The sequence below is a fragment of the Anomalospiza imberbis genome, chromosome 4 (genome assembly GCF_031753505.1).
Source record: "Anomalospiza imberbis isolate Cuckoo-Finch-1a 21T00152 chromosome 4, ASM3175350v1, whole genome shotgun sequence".
Classification (NCBI taxonomy): Eukaryota; Metazoa; Chordata; class Aves; order Passeriformes; family Viduidae; genus Anomalospiza; species Anomalospiza imberbis.
Window position 1 is genome coordinate 2737168 of NC_089684.1, and position 14113 is coordinate 2751280.

A 14113-nucleotide genomic window follows, 5' to 3' on the forward strand; every position below is an offset into this window, starting at 1 on the left:
AGTGAGAATAGTAATGATATTTTGCATAATATTTATTTCTCTTCTGCCATAGGAGGTTTTATCCTATGGGTACTTGGGTTAATGGATAAAACGTAGAGAACAAATGGAATTTTAAGGAGGAAGTAAAACTTGTATATGTTGTAGCTAGTTACAAGATGTTCCAGTGCCTTTGGCAGTAACAACTTTATCCACGCTAAAGATTAATTATTTTGTCTACAATTTTTGATTATAATTTTTTTAATTCTTTAATTTTACACAGTCTAGTTTGCGCATAGTTGGATATCTTATTTCAGAAAGTACTTAGCTGCCTTGTCACAAGACAGAAAGTGTTAATTACTTATCATTACCACATCTTTCCTCTGACATTTCTCTCTTAATTCACTTCTTGTGAAGAGGTAAGTGAGAAATTTAATTCTGTTTTTTTAGCTTCCCAGTGTACTAATCAGCAAGATAAACTTTTGCATTAAGGTGCCAGTAAGAAATAGGTACTCGAGAATTCCCTCAGTAATACTCAAAAGACAAATTCATGATGTCTGCCTATGTATTGATTTTGGGGTTTGGGCATTTTTGTTGTTGCTGTTATTTGTGTTTGTTTTGGTTTGGTTTTTTGATTTTTTTTTTTAATGTTTTGGAGGATGAAGAAGCGAGAGTACTCATACCCAGAATATTTTTCAATTAGATGCTTTCTGTATTCTCTGTATGAAGTTAACTGGTTGTTCTGTGCTTGTATGGAGAACTGCTGATTTGTTGATTTTTTTTTTTAAAGGTCACTTAGCGTCCTCTAAAATTCTTTCATGTTATATACCCTTATTTTAAATATGTGTTATGGAATAACAAAGAAGGTTGAAGTGCTCTTGTACTCCTTGTTGGAACAATTAAAAAAAAAAAACAAGCATTATTCTTAAGGAAATTCTGTCAAAATTATTTAATTATGCGTGATTGAGGTCTCATTGTTTTCCTGTTCAAGCAGTTATATTTCTGATTACTGAACAGTGTTTATGTGCCTTGGAACAATGTAATTTCTACCCCTTCATTCTGGTATGTTTTCACTCATAGAACCAAATCTTCTCTGATTTATTCGGTATTTACTTTGTGTTTTACATTGTAAATTGTTGTTGAATTGGTTTGTTCTTAACTTTCTTTCTTTTAACAATAGCTGCTACTGCCCCTTCCCAGTCTTCCTTTATAATCTAATTCACTTTAAGTTCTTGATGCTTTCCCTAGCTAGCCTTTCATAATTTTTTTTATTGCAACTTCTTTTCGTTGTAGCAGTTTCTTCATCTATTCTGTACTTCCAGGGATTGGAAATACAGCATCTGTATTTTAACCTGGTGCTTGGAATAACATAGAAAGGTGAAGAAGAGGAAGACAGTTGTTTTTTTGTTTTTGTTTTTTTTTTTTCTTTTAGCCATAGTTTGGTTGTCTGGGTAATTCTTCAGCACAGTGGTTAAGGACTTTGAGGGATTAGTCTCTTTGTGGTTCCTCAGAGAAGAGACCTGAGTTATCAATTGCTTTGTAAAATGTCTCTCTAGCATGCCTGTTTACAGAGAGCAAAAATTATCCAGCTTCTATTTAATTCTTTAATTTTTCAGGGAGAAAATCCAGTAATGCCCTGAATTTTTGTTGCTCTTTTGGCTTTTTGACCCCTTTCAAACTGTGATTTATTGGTAGCATCCCACCAAAGTCAAAGCAGCCTCAAATTTCTGGGGTGAATTACCCCTTTGTGAAGTTACTATCATAATTACTTCATCAGCTTTCAACATAAAGTCTTATCATTCCACAAATATGCAGAGAAATGGGCAGTAAGAGATAGAAAGGGAAAGATGATTGGCAGTATTTCAACAGCAATTCAGTTTGTGAATGACTTTATTGTGAAACAGGGAACAAGTACACGTTGAACCAAGGAACAATTTTGTTGGTGTCTGTCCAAGTCACCTTTTCTCTAGATGCTACCTGCTCTGTAAAGTAGAACTTGCTTTACATTAATGAAATAACCAAAAATTAGGATGGAACCACTCTTCAGTAAAGTGATGTCTTTTCATGCACATCTTTAAATATCATGCTTTCCATCTAATGTTCTGATGTTGAAAATGTTCTGAGGAAGGGCTGAGAGAATTGGGAATGTTTATCCTAGAAAAGCAAAGGTTCAGGAGGAGTTATATCGGTGTAAATAAATACCTGAAGGGTAAAGATGACAGCCAGAATTATTGGTGCCCAGTGACAGGACTGGAGGCAGTGGGCACAAGATGAAACACCAGAGGTTCCTTCTGAACATCAGTGGACACTTCTGTACTGTGAAGATGACTGAGCATTGTCAGGAGTTGCCCAGAGGTTAGGGGTGACTGGTTGTTTTGTTTGGATTTTGTTGTTACTTGTTTTGGGGTTTTGTGTGGGTTTTTTCCATTTTTTAATTTTTACTTGGTTTTGGTTTTGTTTGTTTGTTTTCCCTGAGGAACATACTACGTAAGTTATTTGAATTTTTCCCAGGGCAGCATGTAATTTGGGGTATTTGGATACTAGAGTACTAGACCTACATGCTCTGGTGTGTACAAAACTAGTGTATGAACAACCTGATCTTGGATTACCAGGATCTTATGGCTTACTCTGTAACACTTTCTTTTTTAATAGTGTAAGAGATTCAGCTGGCAAAAATATTTTGTGATAAAGTTGAGAGGAAGCAGTTGGTTATATAGCACTGACTGTAGAACATTCAGCTTCACACAGAGTGCTTGAGAGTAAAAGAAAGAGCTCATTTTCGTATTTTCAAAGACACTGTGGACTCTAGTTTTCAAATGAAGAAAACAGAGGAGAATATCTGTAGTGTCAAACCTTTGCTTTTAATAGAGAAATACAATTCCTTCAAATGATCTAGGTTAAATAGTAAAGACTGCCTGCTGATTTCAGAGAACCCTGAAGAAGTGAAGGGAAGAGTTATTTATTTTTAAACATAATCACAATGTTAATAATGTGTTGAGAAGTCACTATTGTATGTAGCATGGGGGAGGTACACAAAGTTCCCGAATGGAACTTTTTAAAAAAATTTAAAAGCATGAAATTAATTAAATTAATTAAATTTATTAAATTTATTAATTAAAAAAAAATTTAAAAGCATTCCTGAATGGCTTTTAGTAGTTAACTCATAATTCTACTCTGTAAATTGAATGCTCTGAGATGACTCTTGCAGGAAGCTGAACTTAACAAAAAATCCCCCTTGGGGTTCAGAAATTCACAATGGCAATCTAAATAGCAACTACTTTAAAAGGCTGTCTTAATTAGGTTTAATTTTACCTAAAAATCAGAAATATTTGAAAATGGCAGGTCAGATAAGTTGATATTAAACATCTTGATAATCTGCAACTTTGAAATGTGTTCCTCAATTTAGAAAGAGTTTTGATTTGTGAAATAATAATTGTGCATAGAGCTAACTTGAAGTATCTGCATAAAAATTATAAACTTAGCACTCTGAAAAGTATGGCTGAATCCAATTCCCAGGAAACTGAAGGTTCAGAATATTGAAAATTTATAGTAGTTTAAAATTAGGAGTTTGATCTTAATTAATTGAAATATATGTGCAGAATTGGTTACAACTTTTTGTGCATAATTTTAATATTTAGCTAAAGATTTTTTCCCATCTTCAAGAACTTCTGCAATATTTTTGCTAGGTCACCCTGAATTGTTTTCCACTGAGAGTAAATGGAGCTTTTTTAGCTTTTGTGTATAACAAGCACTCTTGGAATCATCCTGGATGTCCTATATTATGCTCTCCTGAGACTAATATCCTTCCAGTATAAAGGTGACCTAAGCAAAATGTCCTTTGAGGCTTAGCTGGTGCTTTTGTTGTAGAATCTTTTCTCTAATTCATAATTCAACCTTTTGATATTTCTCATTATGTAATTATTTACTTTCATGCTTATAAAGAAAAAAAAAGTAAAATAAAATTATAGGGAAAAAGCCTATAGTCACATAAGTCTTCTTACCTAGGCTTATTTCTATAAAATTTAGATAGTTTAACCTGTGTTTATTTAATGCAATACAATAGGTATTATCTTTCCTGAAATAAGTTGTGCTCTTGTTTACAGTACTAGAGTCTTGCTCTGTACTTCATATTGATCTTATAGGCTTTATTTAAATCAGATGAACTTTATTTTTAAATGAATGTAAGTTACTATAAAGTTTGTGACAAGTTGTGAAAATTTGGAAAAGTTTTAAATACAAAACAGGGTGAATTTCTCAATTTTGAAATCAGTTGTCTATTTTTGATTGTAGAACAGAAATTGACGATCTTTGTAAAATCAACTGGACAAAATGCATCCATGTAAACCATTATGCAGGTTATTTTCAATGTTGCATCTTACACTCTGTAAAAAATATTAATGTTAATACTTTAATAATGTTCATAAAATGACAGCTTCAGGTAATAGAAAATTAACCAGATTTTTCTGAAACTGCTAATAGAACAAGTTATGGGCTAAAAAATTAAAAAAAAACCCCAAAAAAACACAGTAGTTTTGATTCTCTGTTCATTTATCTACTCAGCCTGAAAAGGACATTTTTGGTATAATGTCGCAATGTAGGCATTTTACATAAAGATGAAAATCAGCATCTCATTCCAAAAAGCAAATCCTCAGTCACAGCTAAATGACTTTCAGTCAATGGAGCATAATATTAAGTCAGTCATACTGTGCCAGCTTACATGGCTTCTCAATTATGTTCAGGCAATGGCTTTTTGTAAATAAATAAATAATCTGAGAAGGAAAAAAAGTATCCAAACAGATTTCTGTATATCTTAGAGGTTAGTAATATTTGCATTAATTCATGCTTCTCTTTTCTTGCAGAAGAGAAATCAGAGAAGAAAATATTTGCTGTACTGATAGTCATTCTCAATAGAAGAATTAGTTTATGAGTATATGGCTGAAGAATAATGTGTTACTCACTGGAATATTCAGAAACTTAATCCTGGAGTTCTCCATTAGGCCTAGGGTTGCGAATGAAGAAATTACAGTTTGTAATTTTGATGTGACCCATGGTTTCTATTCCTGTTTCAATGCTCTATTCCTGTTTAAAAGTTCAAGATAGGGATTAAATATTTTTGATAAAGCTACTGGTGCTGCTTGCATTAATTTGAAGAGGAATAAATTTTGACAAAAGTGAAATATATTTAATTTTTTTTCCCTGGGTTTTAGAATAGCCTAGAAAATATTAGAGAGAAGAGTGAAAATGTAGACAGATCAAAGAAATTACCTTTCTTAGCACTTTCAAGTCTATGAGCTATTTGAGACTTTCTTTAGAAGACTTATGCAGGAAAGTAGCCTTCTAGCTTCTCTCTTTTTACTGTGTAGGAAATATTATATGAAATTATCTAAATATATGCCAATATTGTGTGTTGAGTTTTACAAATGATAAAAATATTTTTTATATGTTCAAAGAGATGGTAGCACGAATGACATTTTTATGCAGACATCAGATGACCCAGGGACAGCAGAGCCTCTAAGAGCACTTTAAATGTTGAATGCATCATCTTTCTGCCAACAATTTAATGGGGTTAGTAAGTGCATATCTGTGAATGTTTCTCAGACACATTTTTAGAGAAGTTAAATGTTCTTACAACATACTGGTGAAATGTGTTTATTAGTGCAATTAGTTTCTCTGTGTTATTATTCTTAGTGTAATTAAAAACTAAAATGGAGACTGGTAAAGTAAATTGGAATTTAAGCTACATGCATTAGATAGATTTATGAGATACTTTACATGCAGTATCAGTGCAACCTTGTTTTGTGGTTTGTATTTTGTTTGGTTGTTTTTTTCACAATGAGTGTTGTCCTGAAATGATTTTGTACAGGGCTAGCATTTTTGGGGGGGATTTGATCCACCTGAGTGAACAAAGCAGAATTTTCATCAAGGGTGGTTTTTCAATCTGCCTGAGCTAGTGTTGGTAAAATACACATAAAGGAAACATGGAAGTCAAGCCATCTTATTTTTTTTTTTAAATTTGCAACATCATTTCAGAAATACTTAACAAAATCTGTATTAGATTAGAAACGCCTTGCTTTATTTCTTTCACTACAAAAACTGCAATTTGAGATACTGGAATGAATTTGAAATTTTTATTAGGAAAGGGGAATGGCTCGGTAATAACCAATACTTCAGCCTTATTAGTAGATTGAGTCCCTGGCTAATTTATACTTCTCCTTGTAAGATATCTCTGCTTTTGACACAATCTTTCTGGAGCTGAGGTCTTTGTCTTCCAGGTTCACATATTGAGCAATATTCAGGACCAATATTCATCAGAAAAACCTGAAACCTCTTCTGAAACATGAAAGATGTAAAGTGTTAGAGCTGGTATGTTTCAAAGGGAAGGAGTCTAATTTGAATACTGAATCATTGAGTAATGTCATTGGGACTTAGTTCTTTGTTTTTTTCCAGTAGCCCTTTATGCCTTAGGTTACCTGTGTCATGTTATTTTAACTGAAGGCAAAGTAAATGAAAGGGAGTCTAAAGAAGAAATCTTGAAAATATCAGGGACATCCACTGGACGGACAGAGCAAGCAGCACTTAGGAAAATATGTGTGATACTTTGTTTTTTGTTGTTTGGTACCCCCTACCCACAACAGAGTCTTATTTGGACCAAAAGAAATTTAGAAAATCTGGCCAAGAAAGATTAAAAGTCAAGTGAGGCAACACTTGTGTATACAAGGTGATTCTTGTTGTTTATGCTTTGTGTTGTAGGCACTGTGTCTTGGGAGAGTGAATAAATAAAGCTGTGTTTTCAGTAGCTAATCTGCTAGTCACAGAGTATGAAAGGGAAGGCTTGTAGATGTCAAGCTCTGTGGGTTAAGAAGCAGAGAGGAGATACGGGAGATCACTGGGAAGCAGTCCCTAATAGGGAATTGCTTCAGGTGCAGATGCCAAAAGCTTGGCTTACTAGCATCTTTAGTTTCATAACTTGTCACACTTAGTTTTTTGATAGGTAGCTTGGTTGTTTCATCACACCACTGGAAACCAAGATCTATAATAGATGAAATTTACCTTTTTTCTTTTGCTTTCTTCATGACTCAATAATAGGGACAACTGCAGTTGGAAAAATATTTTACTAGCCTTAGGGATAAAAGAGGAATTTTTTAGAATTGTTTTCCCAAGCAGCTTTTATTTCAGTGGGGAGTGCTCATCTCCTTAACAGGATTGAGGAAAAGGTACCAATGACTGTCACTATTTCAAGAGCAAAGACAATTTTCATAGGTGATCGCTTTATGAAGTAATCTCATTTTATAAAAAATGAACAGCTTTATTGCTGTGTAAGAAAAACCCTTGGATTTTGCGTTTTCTCAGGTTTTTAAGAGTTATTTAGTTTTGTAAAAATGTTGATGTGCCATATATTTTTACTTGCTGCTGCTACACTATTTTGTAGCAAGTGGTGTAGTTCTGTTTACAGAAATTAGCATTCATTTTGTTTCCACACATAGGTCATACATGTTCTTATATTCTGCTTGAAGCATCAGCTAATGAAAATAAGTAAACGATACATGGCTACTTCTTCATTCATTGATTTAATCTTCTCAGTGCTTTTGCAGACTGTTTTCTGTTGATCCTTTTGTAGCTATTTGCAACATCACACCCAGAGTTTTCTTTTTACAGGCAGAATTTCCTTTCTCAAATACTTAGGGTTTGGGTTTTTTGTTTTTTGGTTGGTTGGTTGGTTTTAGGGTTTTTTCACTTTAGTGTTTCAACTAAAACCCTTTCAGTTATCATCATAAATCTGGTATGTGCTTAGAGGAATTCTGTAAATGAATAGATTTAAATATATGCAGGGTCTTTACTTGCAGAGACTATGGAAAGGAGCAGAAAATTAGAAATCTGGAGTGAAAATAAGGTAATGTCCCTTGTTTTCTGGATTTGAGTAACAGTTGTGATTCTGTCATCACAAGACATGTTTTGTTAGATTTAGTTATTTTCTTCATCTTCCAGTTTTGCTCGGGCAGATGACTTTTGCCAGGGGTTGGAAAGAGGCAAGTTAATAAATTAATGGGAATTCACTTTGGTGACACTTGTATGTATGGATTGTATAGTTGAATGGTAAAGGTTGAAAGAAAACATGTTTGGTTTTAGTATCTTCACAGCAAGAAAAATTTGGGATAGACCATTGTCTTTTCTACCAGTGCTTTCTAGGAAATTAGTAGATTATTTTTATTAGGGTAATATGAAAATTTTTGGCTTTTTGTTCTACGTGTTTTTTTTGTCAATTTTTCTTCACTTTTCAATACTCTTCTTTATCACAGGAGAAAATTTTTGACTGAGCTAGAGCTCATGTTTTTATTCAACAGTATGTTTTTCTGTTTTCTACACTTCTATCTTAAAAAAAAAATATCCAAATTAGATTCTAGAATTACGAAATCCTTAAGACTGGTCTGCTAGCTTCAGAATACTTTAAAACACACTTTCCCCTGCCCTCTGCCTGTTAACTCACTGACCAATTTTCTGAGTGTAGTGTCTGTTAAGTGGGTGCCTTTTTGATCCAAAGCTGAATTAGACAGTTGGAACTGTAAAATGTGCCATATTTCCTTAAGACTCAGCTTTAAAGTCAAATGCATGGCTAAAATGCAAACTTTTATTTCTCAGATTTATTTCTTAGATTTCATTATCAAATGAAATGAGGAAAAGGTTACTAAATTACTCAGGAGCATATATTGTGAAAATATGTTGTAAATGACAAAACCAGTATTAGACCTTCATCTTTTTCTAAAGACTTACAAGTCAGAAAGACTGCGCTGTGAATTCTAGAGATGTCAGTCCCAAGGTCTCTTCTGTTAATTACTCTGCAAAAGAAGTCTTCTGAAATAAAGTGTACAAAAAATTGTTAGGATATTGAAGTGCAGTCAGTTACCTAAGAGAAGTCTAGCCTATAGCAGAAGTTTTATGATGCAAGCCACTATCTGCAGTCTTTTTAATAACTTTCTATTTGAAAAAAAATAGATTTCTTCAGAATGCAGTGAAGCAAGTGTATACATTGTACCTAAGGACTACACTCCTGAAATATTAGCTGATTTTACCTAGTGTAGTACACATCTAAAGTTAGTTGAGTCACTAGCTTTTTAGTTGTGCATATAGGAAAAACCAAACAACAAAAAGCGATAAAAGTGGTTGAGAGCATTATAGTGAGATATGGAAAGGTGAATCTAAAGGAACCAAGACTAATTTTTATTGGCAACTAGCTTCCAAATAAAACTAGAATTGGGACTTCTCTGAGTAAGATTCTTCTATATAACTGTATTTTATAGAAGCAAATTATGTAGCCCTAATAGGGCTGGATTTTTCTGTCACGATCATGCTTTTGCTTTCATACCCTTAATGCTATTTCATGGCTTTCTTTTCTTTGAATAAAGCCTAATCTGAAAAGTATTTCTTTTTCTGTACCAAGTAGGATATTATGCATTGTTCCTCTGGTAATATAAAAGTTACATCTTTTTATTAGTACTCTTTGGTTTATCTTTTTGCTTGAATAATTAAAGCTTTTGGATATACTAGTTCCCATCCTTTTTAGCTCCTTGGATTTTATTGTGCATTACTGGCTGGGGTGCCTGATGCAAATGAGTGAATCTTTTGAAATTAACAAAGATTTAATCCTGACACTGCTAATTGAAGGAACTCTTACAAATGTATAAGCTTAATTTTTATGTAATTTGCTTTATGATTCTTCTTAAAGAAAAGAACCTACGTAATACCTTCTTGAGGCAAAACCACCAGAAACATATGTCTTTTAGAAGAAGAAAAGTTATAGTTTTCATTGAATCATTGATATTCTCATGCTAAACAGAGTTGTAATCTCTTCTTCACATTCATGATTACAAATACCAGCTAAATTCTGAGAACAGGAACAAAATCCTAAAGGATTTTTTAATAGGGTCAAGTAAATCCACACTCATCAAAGCTTCTTTTGGACTCAAGCCTTCTGATGACCTGTGCCTAAGGAGCACAGCCCCTAAGGGGCTCTGATAATTTTGAAGGTGGAAGTTCTGATGGGCAAAATATAATTTTTCTTTATCCTTGCAGTTCATTCCTTCCTTCCCCTCATATATTTATCTCTGCTCTCATTCACAGCATTACAGATTTGTTAAAATGTTACTAGATGACCTAATTTTTCTATTTTATTCAGTTTTTAAAAAAAATTTCAGAATAAACACCTTGTCTCCTTGCTCAGTTGTTCTTGCGCAGTGTTTGGCTTTTACTTGTCATCAGGCTCTCTTTTCTGAGAGTGTCCCTATTTCAATATGTTTTTTAAGCTAGTATGTTCTACACCTCCACAGTGGAGCCTGACCAATTTGTAAACCCTTTCACTAATTTATGTGTATTTTAACAGAGTTCTTGCATCTTCAAGTTTCTGAAGTTAGTTTCCTCTTTGTTTGGTGTGCCTTCCTCACTTTCTATTCCTGTCTGTCTGCCCCCTTCTCTGTCCTTCTCACTTTCTCTCAGCACTTAGCTTCTGAGTTGTAATATTCCAGTTTCCTCTACTCTTAGTTTTAGTTTTTATTTGATAAAGGCAGCTTCCACAGGACCAGTGAGCAGGGAGCTGAAGACTTAAAGCAAAATAGATGCATTAATCCTGATATGCTGTATGCAGCAATCCACCTAGAGCATGGTCAGTACAACCTTGCTGAACCTAGGTAACATAGGGAACTAAACACTTTCTGCTAAGCATGTGTGGAATCAGGCTTACTTGATTAAAAAATAACCAAAACCCTAAATAGATTTTCACAGGAATAGTTAGATAAAGATGGCTGTCTTTTACTATGTCTCAAAGCTTGCTTTTAAATCATTCATGGAATTGAATGCTTTCAAACAAAAGACAATACACAAGCAGATTTTTCTTATACAATGGTAGTTCAATCAAAATATTTTGTGCTTCTCAGTCTTGAGATCAGCTTAAAATGTTGATCTAATAATGAAATGTACCTAGATGAGTTTATATGACAGTTCAGTCTTATCTCTAGCAAAATATAAAACTTGCATGAATTTAAACTCACTATGATACATTTGTAAGAAATTCTAAACATAGTAACTGTTTCTCTCTCTTTGTAGGTACATTTTTCTTTCATCTTTATACTCAAGTGACTGACAATATTCTACTGTGATTTTTACTAAATAGAATAAATACAACATAAGGCTGCGTTTTCTAAAACTTCAGTTTTTAAAAGTTAAATGATTGCTGTACTGCTAACTTCTAGTTAGGCAGTGATCCTTACTCTACTTCTTTGCCTTTGGTAGCAACCTGTTTGATTTCATTTTATGTATTCTTTCTGTTTAAGACCAAACTGAGTTACTCTATTAAATACTTAAAGTCTTGTTGACTACATGAAAAACTAAATTATGCTATTAGCTAAACTCTGCCTCATACAATTATATATAACTTCCATCTTGAGTCCAGAGGAGTTTGAAGGATGCAGAGTCAGAATATAGGTACAAAGCACTTAAATTTTAAACTTAAACATTCCTCATGCTTGTCCTCAATTACAGAATCTTTTGGCTGAGAAAGTGGAACAGCTGATGGAGTGGAGCTCAAGGCGTTCGGTCATCCGCATGAACGGAGATAAATTCCGAAGATTTGTGAAGGCTCCACCTCGTAACTACTCTGTGATAGTGATGTTCACTGCTCTCCAGCCACAGAGGCAGTGCTCTGTTTGCAGGTAATTTATACCTTAGTGACCTTTCTCATCTTCCTTGCCTCGGTTCTCAAGGGAACGTTGGAATCAATGTGCAATATGCCACATACAGTTATTTGCATGGGATAGATGCTTGCTAGTCAACAGGCTCATGTGCTTGTTACAGCATCTTTTCAATCACATTTCATCTACAAGTCACATTTTAGAATTCTTCCAGGTTTTGATTTTTAAATTGCAGTTGAATAAAATGTATATAGCTGAGGAAGACTTTCTTTTTAAGAAATCAGCTTTATTTTATTATCAGTTAATCTGATCTTTCCAAAGACATTTTGTGACGAAACTGATTCATTACCATTTAATAATACGACACTTCACTGATTTCTTCAGGTAAGAGATGCCCAAGGTGCTCATGCATATGTCTTCCCCTCTGATTTCACAGCTTTGAACAGTTCTTACATGCTAGCACATTTTTCATGGGGTCATAGGTATTGTGGAATACTGTCTGTTACAGCAATTTGATGTGTTCTGGTACCTCCATTCTGAATATGTATTAGAGTGCCTCTGGTAGTCTTCTAAGTTCAAGATCTCTCTCTGCAAGTTCCTAATGCAATAAGTTAATCCAAAAATAACTAATGATAGGGAAATAGGGCCAAAGCACTGAAAGGTAGTCATGCACTTAATTACCTCACTAAATCAGAAACTGTGGTAATAAAACCTTCTTCAGCCAAAATATGCATTAGAAATTACTGTGTGTAGCAATAAATGGGATTATTGAGCAGGGAGCTCTAAACGCTATTTAAATAGGCAGCAAAATATTTTGTAGGACTATGAAAAATGTAGGTTGTATATGAGGTAATACTATTGTTTTTAAATACATTTATTTAAACTATATGTGAAGTTGATAAATGTAGCAGTGTATTAGATTTCTGATGTGTTGCAATGTGACATTTACAACTGATACTTTAACTTGGGTATCTGTAACTGTCTATTTTTTTATTAGGTTTTTGCTTTTTATGTACTAATTTTCTGTCATAGAAGTCAGTTGGTCAGTTTTGAGGGCAAGTATGTAAATTGTCTTTCCACTTGACCCTCCATATATGAACTGTGAAGCTGAAGGATTAGGTACAGAAATTGTCCGACATTCTTAAGTGAAGTTAATTTTTAGTTCAACGCTTTCTTTGCTGTTGTTTCTTCTTTATGTTGCCAGAGGTCAGCTTCAGGAGATGATAAGGGAGTTGAAAGTTTACCATATTATTTTATATCATTCCTTATTTGCCCAGTGGGTAAAGCTACAGGAGATACCCCAAGTTCAGCTTTATAAGGGTCATTGTATTTGTCATTATAATGGCCATGGCAAATTCTTTCCCTGTTCTACATGTAGGTCTTTTGTAGGGCATGTTAAGCAACATAAATATTGCTGTTATTGAGGATGTTTATTTTTCTTGCACCTGTATATTGTTTACTGTACTGAAAAAGAGCTTATAAACTTCATTTTAGGTAAGACCAGACTAAATATCTTGTACAGAAGCAACTGGAAATCTTTAAGCATAAAATGAAGGAAAAATCAGCATACTACTTTCAGTTGGGTTTGTTTAAATAAATGTGAAGTTGTGATCCACTTTTTCATGTGAAATAAAGGAATTTAATGAGGTTGATCATACTGCACATAAAACCATTATCAGGAAAATCGACATTTTCAAATCAATGGTTAATTAATGGACAGGAGCACTGAAAGGATATATAGAACTGAAATGCATGCATTACTTGATAGCTATTCACTAGCCACTTTGCTTAAAGGATAAATTGATTTTTTAACTTAATCTGTAATGTTCTGTGAAGATACTCTTGTTCAAGATTTAAGTTAACTGCTACTAGTCAAAATATTTTCAGAATAATTGCATAGAATGAAAAAAAAATCAATGTCATATTTCAAATGAATGTATGAAGAAGTACCTAGTCTGAAATCTTTGACTTTGAGTAACTTTGTCACAAGAATGAGAACTTTTTTTTCCTCTTTAAAAATTGAGCATGGTTGGTTCATGCACCACAAGACTATTAAAAAAATAAAAATAATTCCTTTTGGTGTCTAGATTTGACACTTCTGTATTTTATCTTTCTATGATACATCTGGAAAGCTGACCAAATCTGTCTCAGCCAATCTGAGGATTTTTTCTGTGCAGCAAGGAGGATGTTACACCATCATTCACACAAATCACATGATTTGTGAAAGTGTATGGAAATCATATCAACTTAGTGTTAAAATGCTGCATACAAAGAAATCTTTGGGACACTAGATATTTAGATAAAGCTTTTGTATGTAAAAAATATCCTTTCAGTCAATCCTGTCTGAATCAATCTAGAACTAACATATAACTTCTGAAAACCAGCAGCTATGTGTATGTATTACTAGAGCCCCAAGTTATGCTTCTAGAGTTTTTTTCAGAGGAATTTTGTCTTTATTC

At 33.5% G+C, this 14113-nt stretch overlaps 1 protein-coding gene across 1 annotated transcript in view; it reads left to right on the forward strand.

Annotated features, from left to right (window-relative positions):
• TUSC3 (tumor suppressor candidate 3) overlaps positions 1-14113 on the forward strand; it is a 107671-nt gene that overhangs the window by 26180 nt on the left and 67378 nt on the right. Inside the window, exon 2 of the mRNA XM_068186806.1 lies at positions 11506-11675. Coding sequence (XP_068042907.1) covers positions 11506-11675 — 170 coding nt within the window. The remainder of the gene's footprint in view (positions 1-11505; positions 11676-14113) is intronic.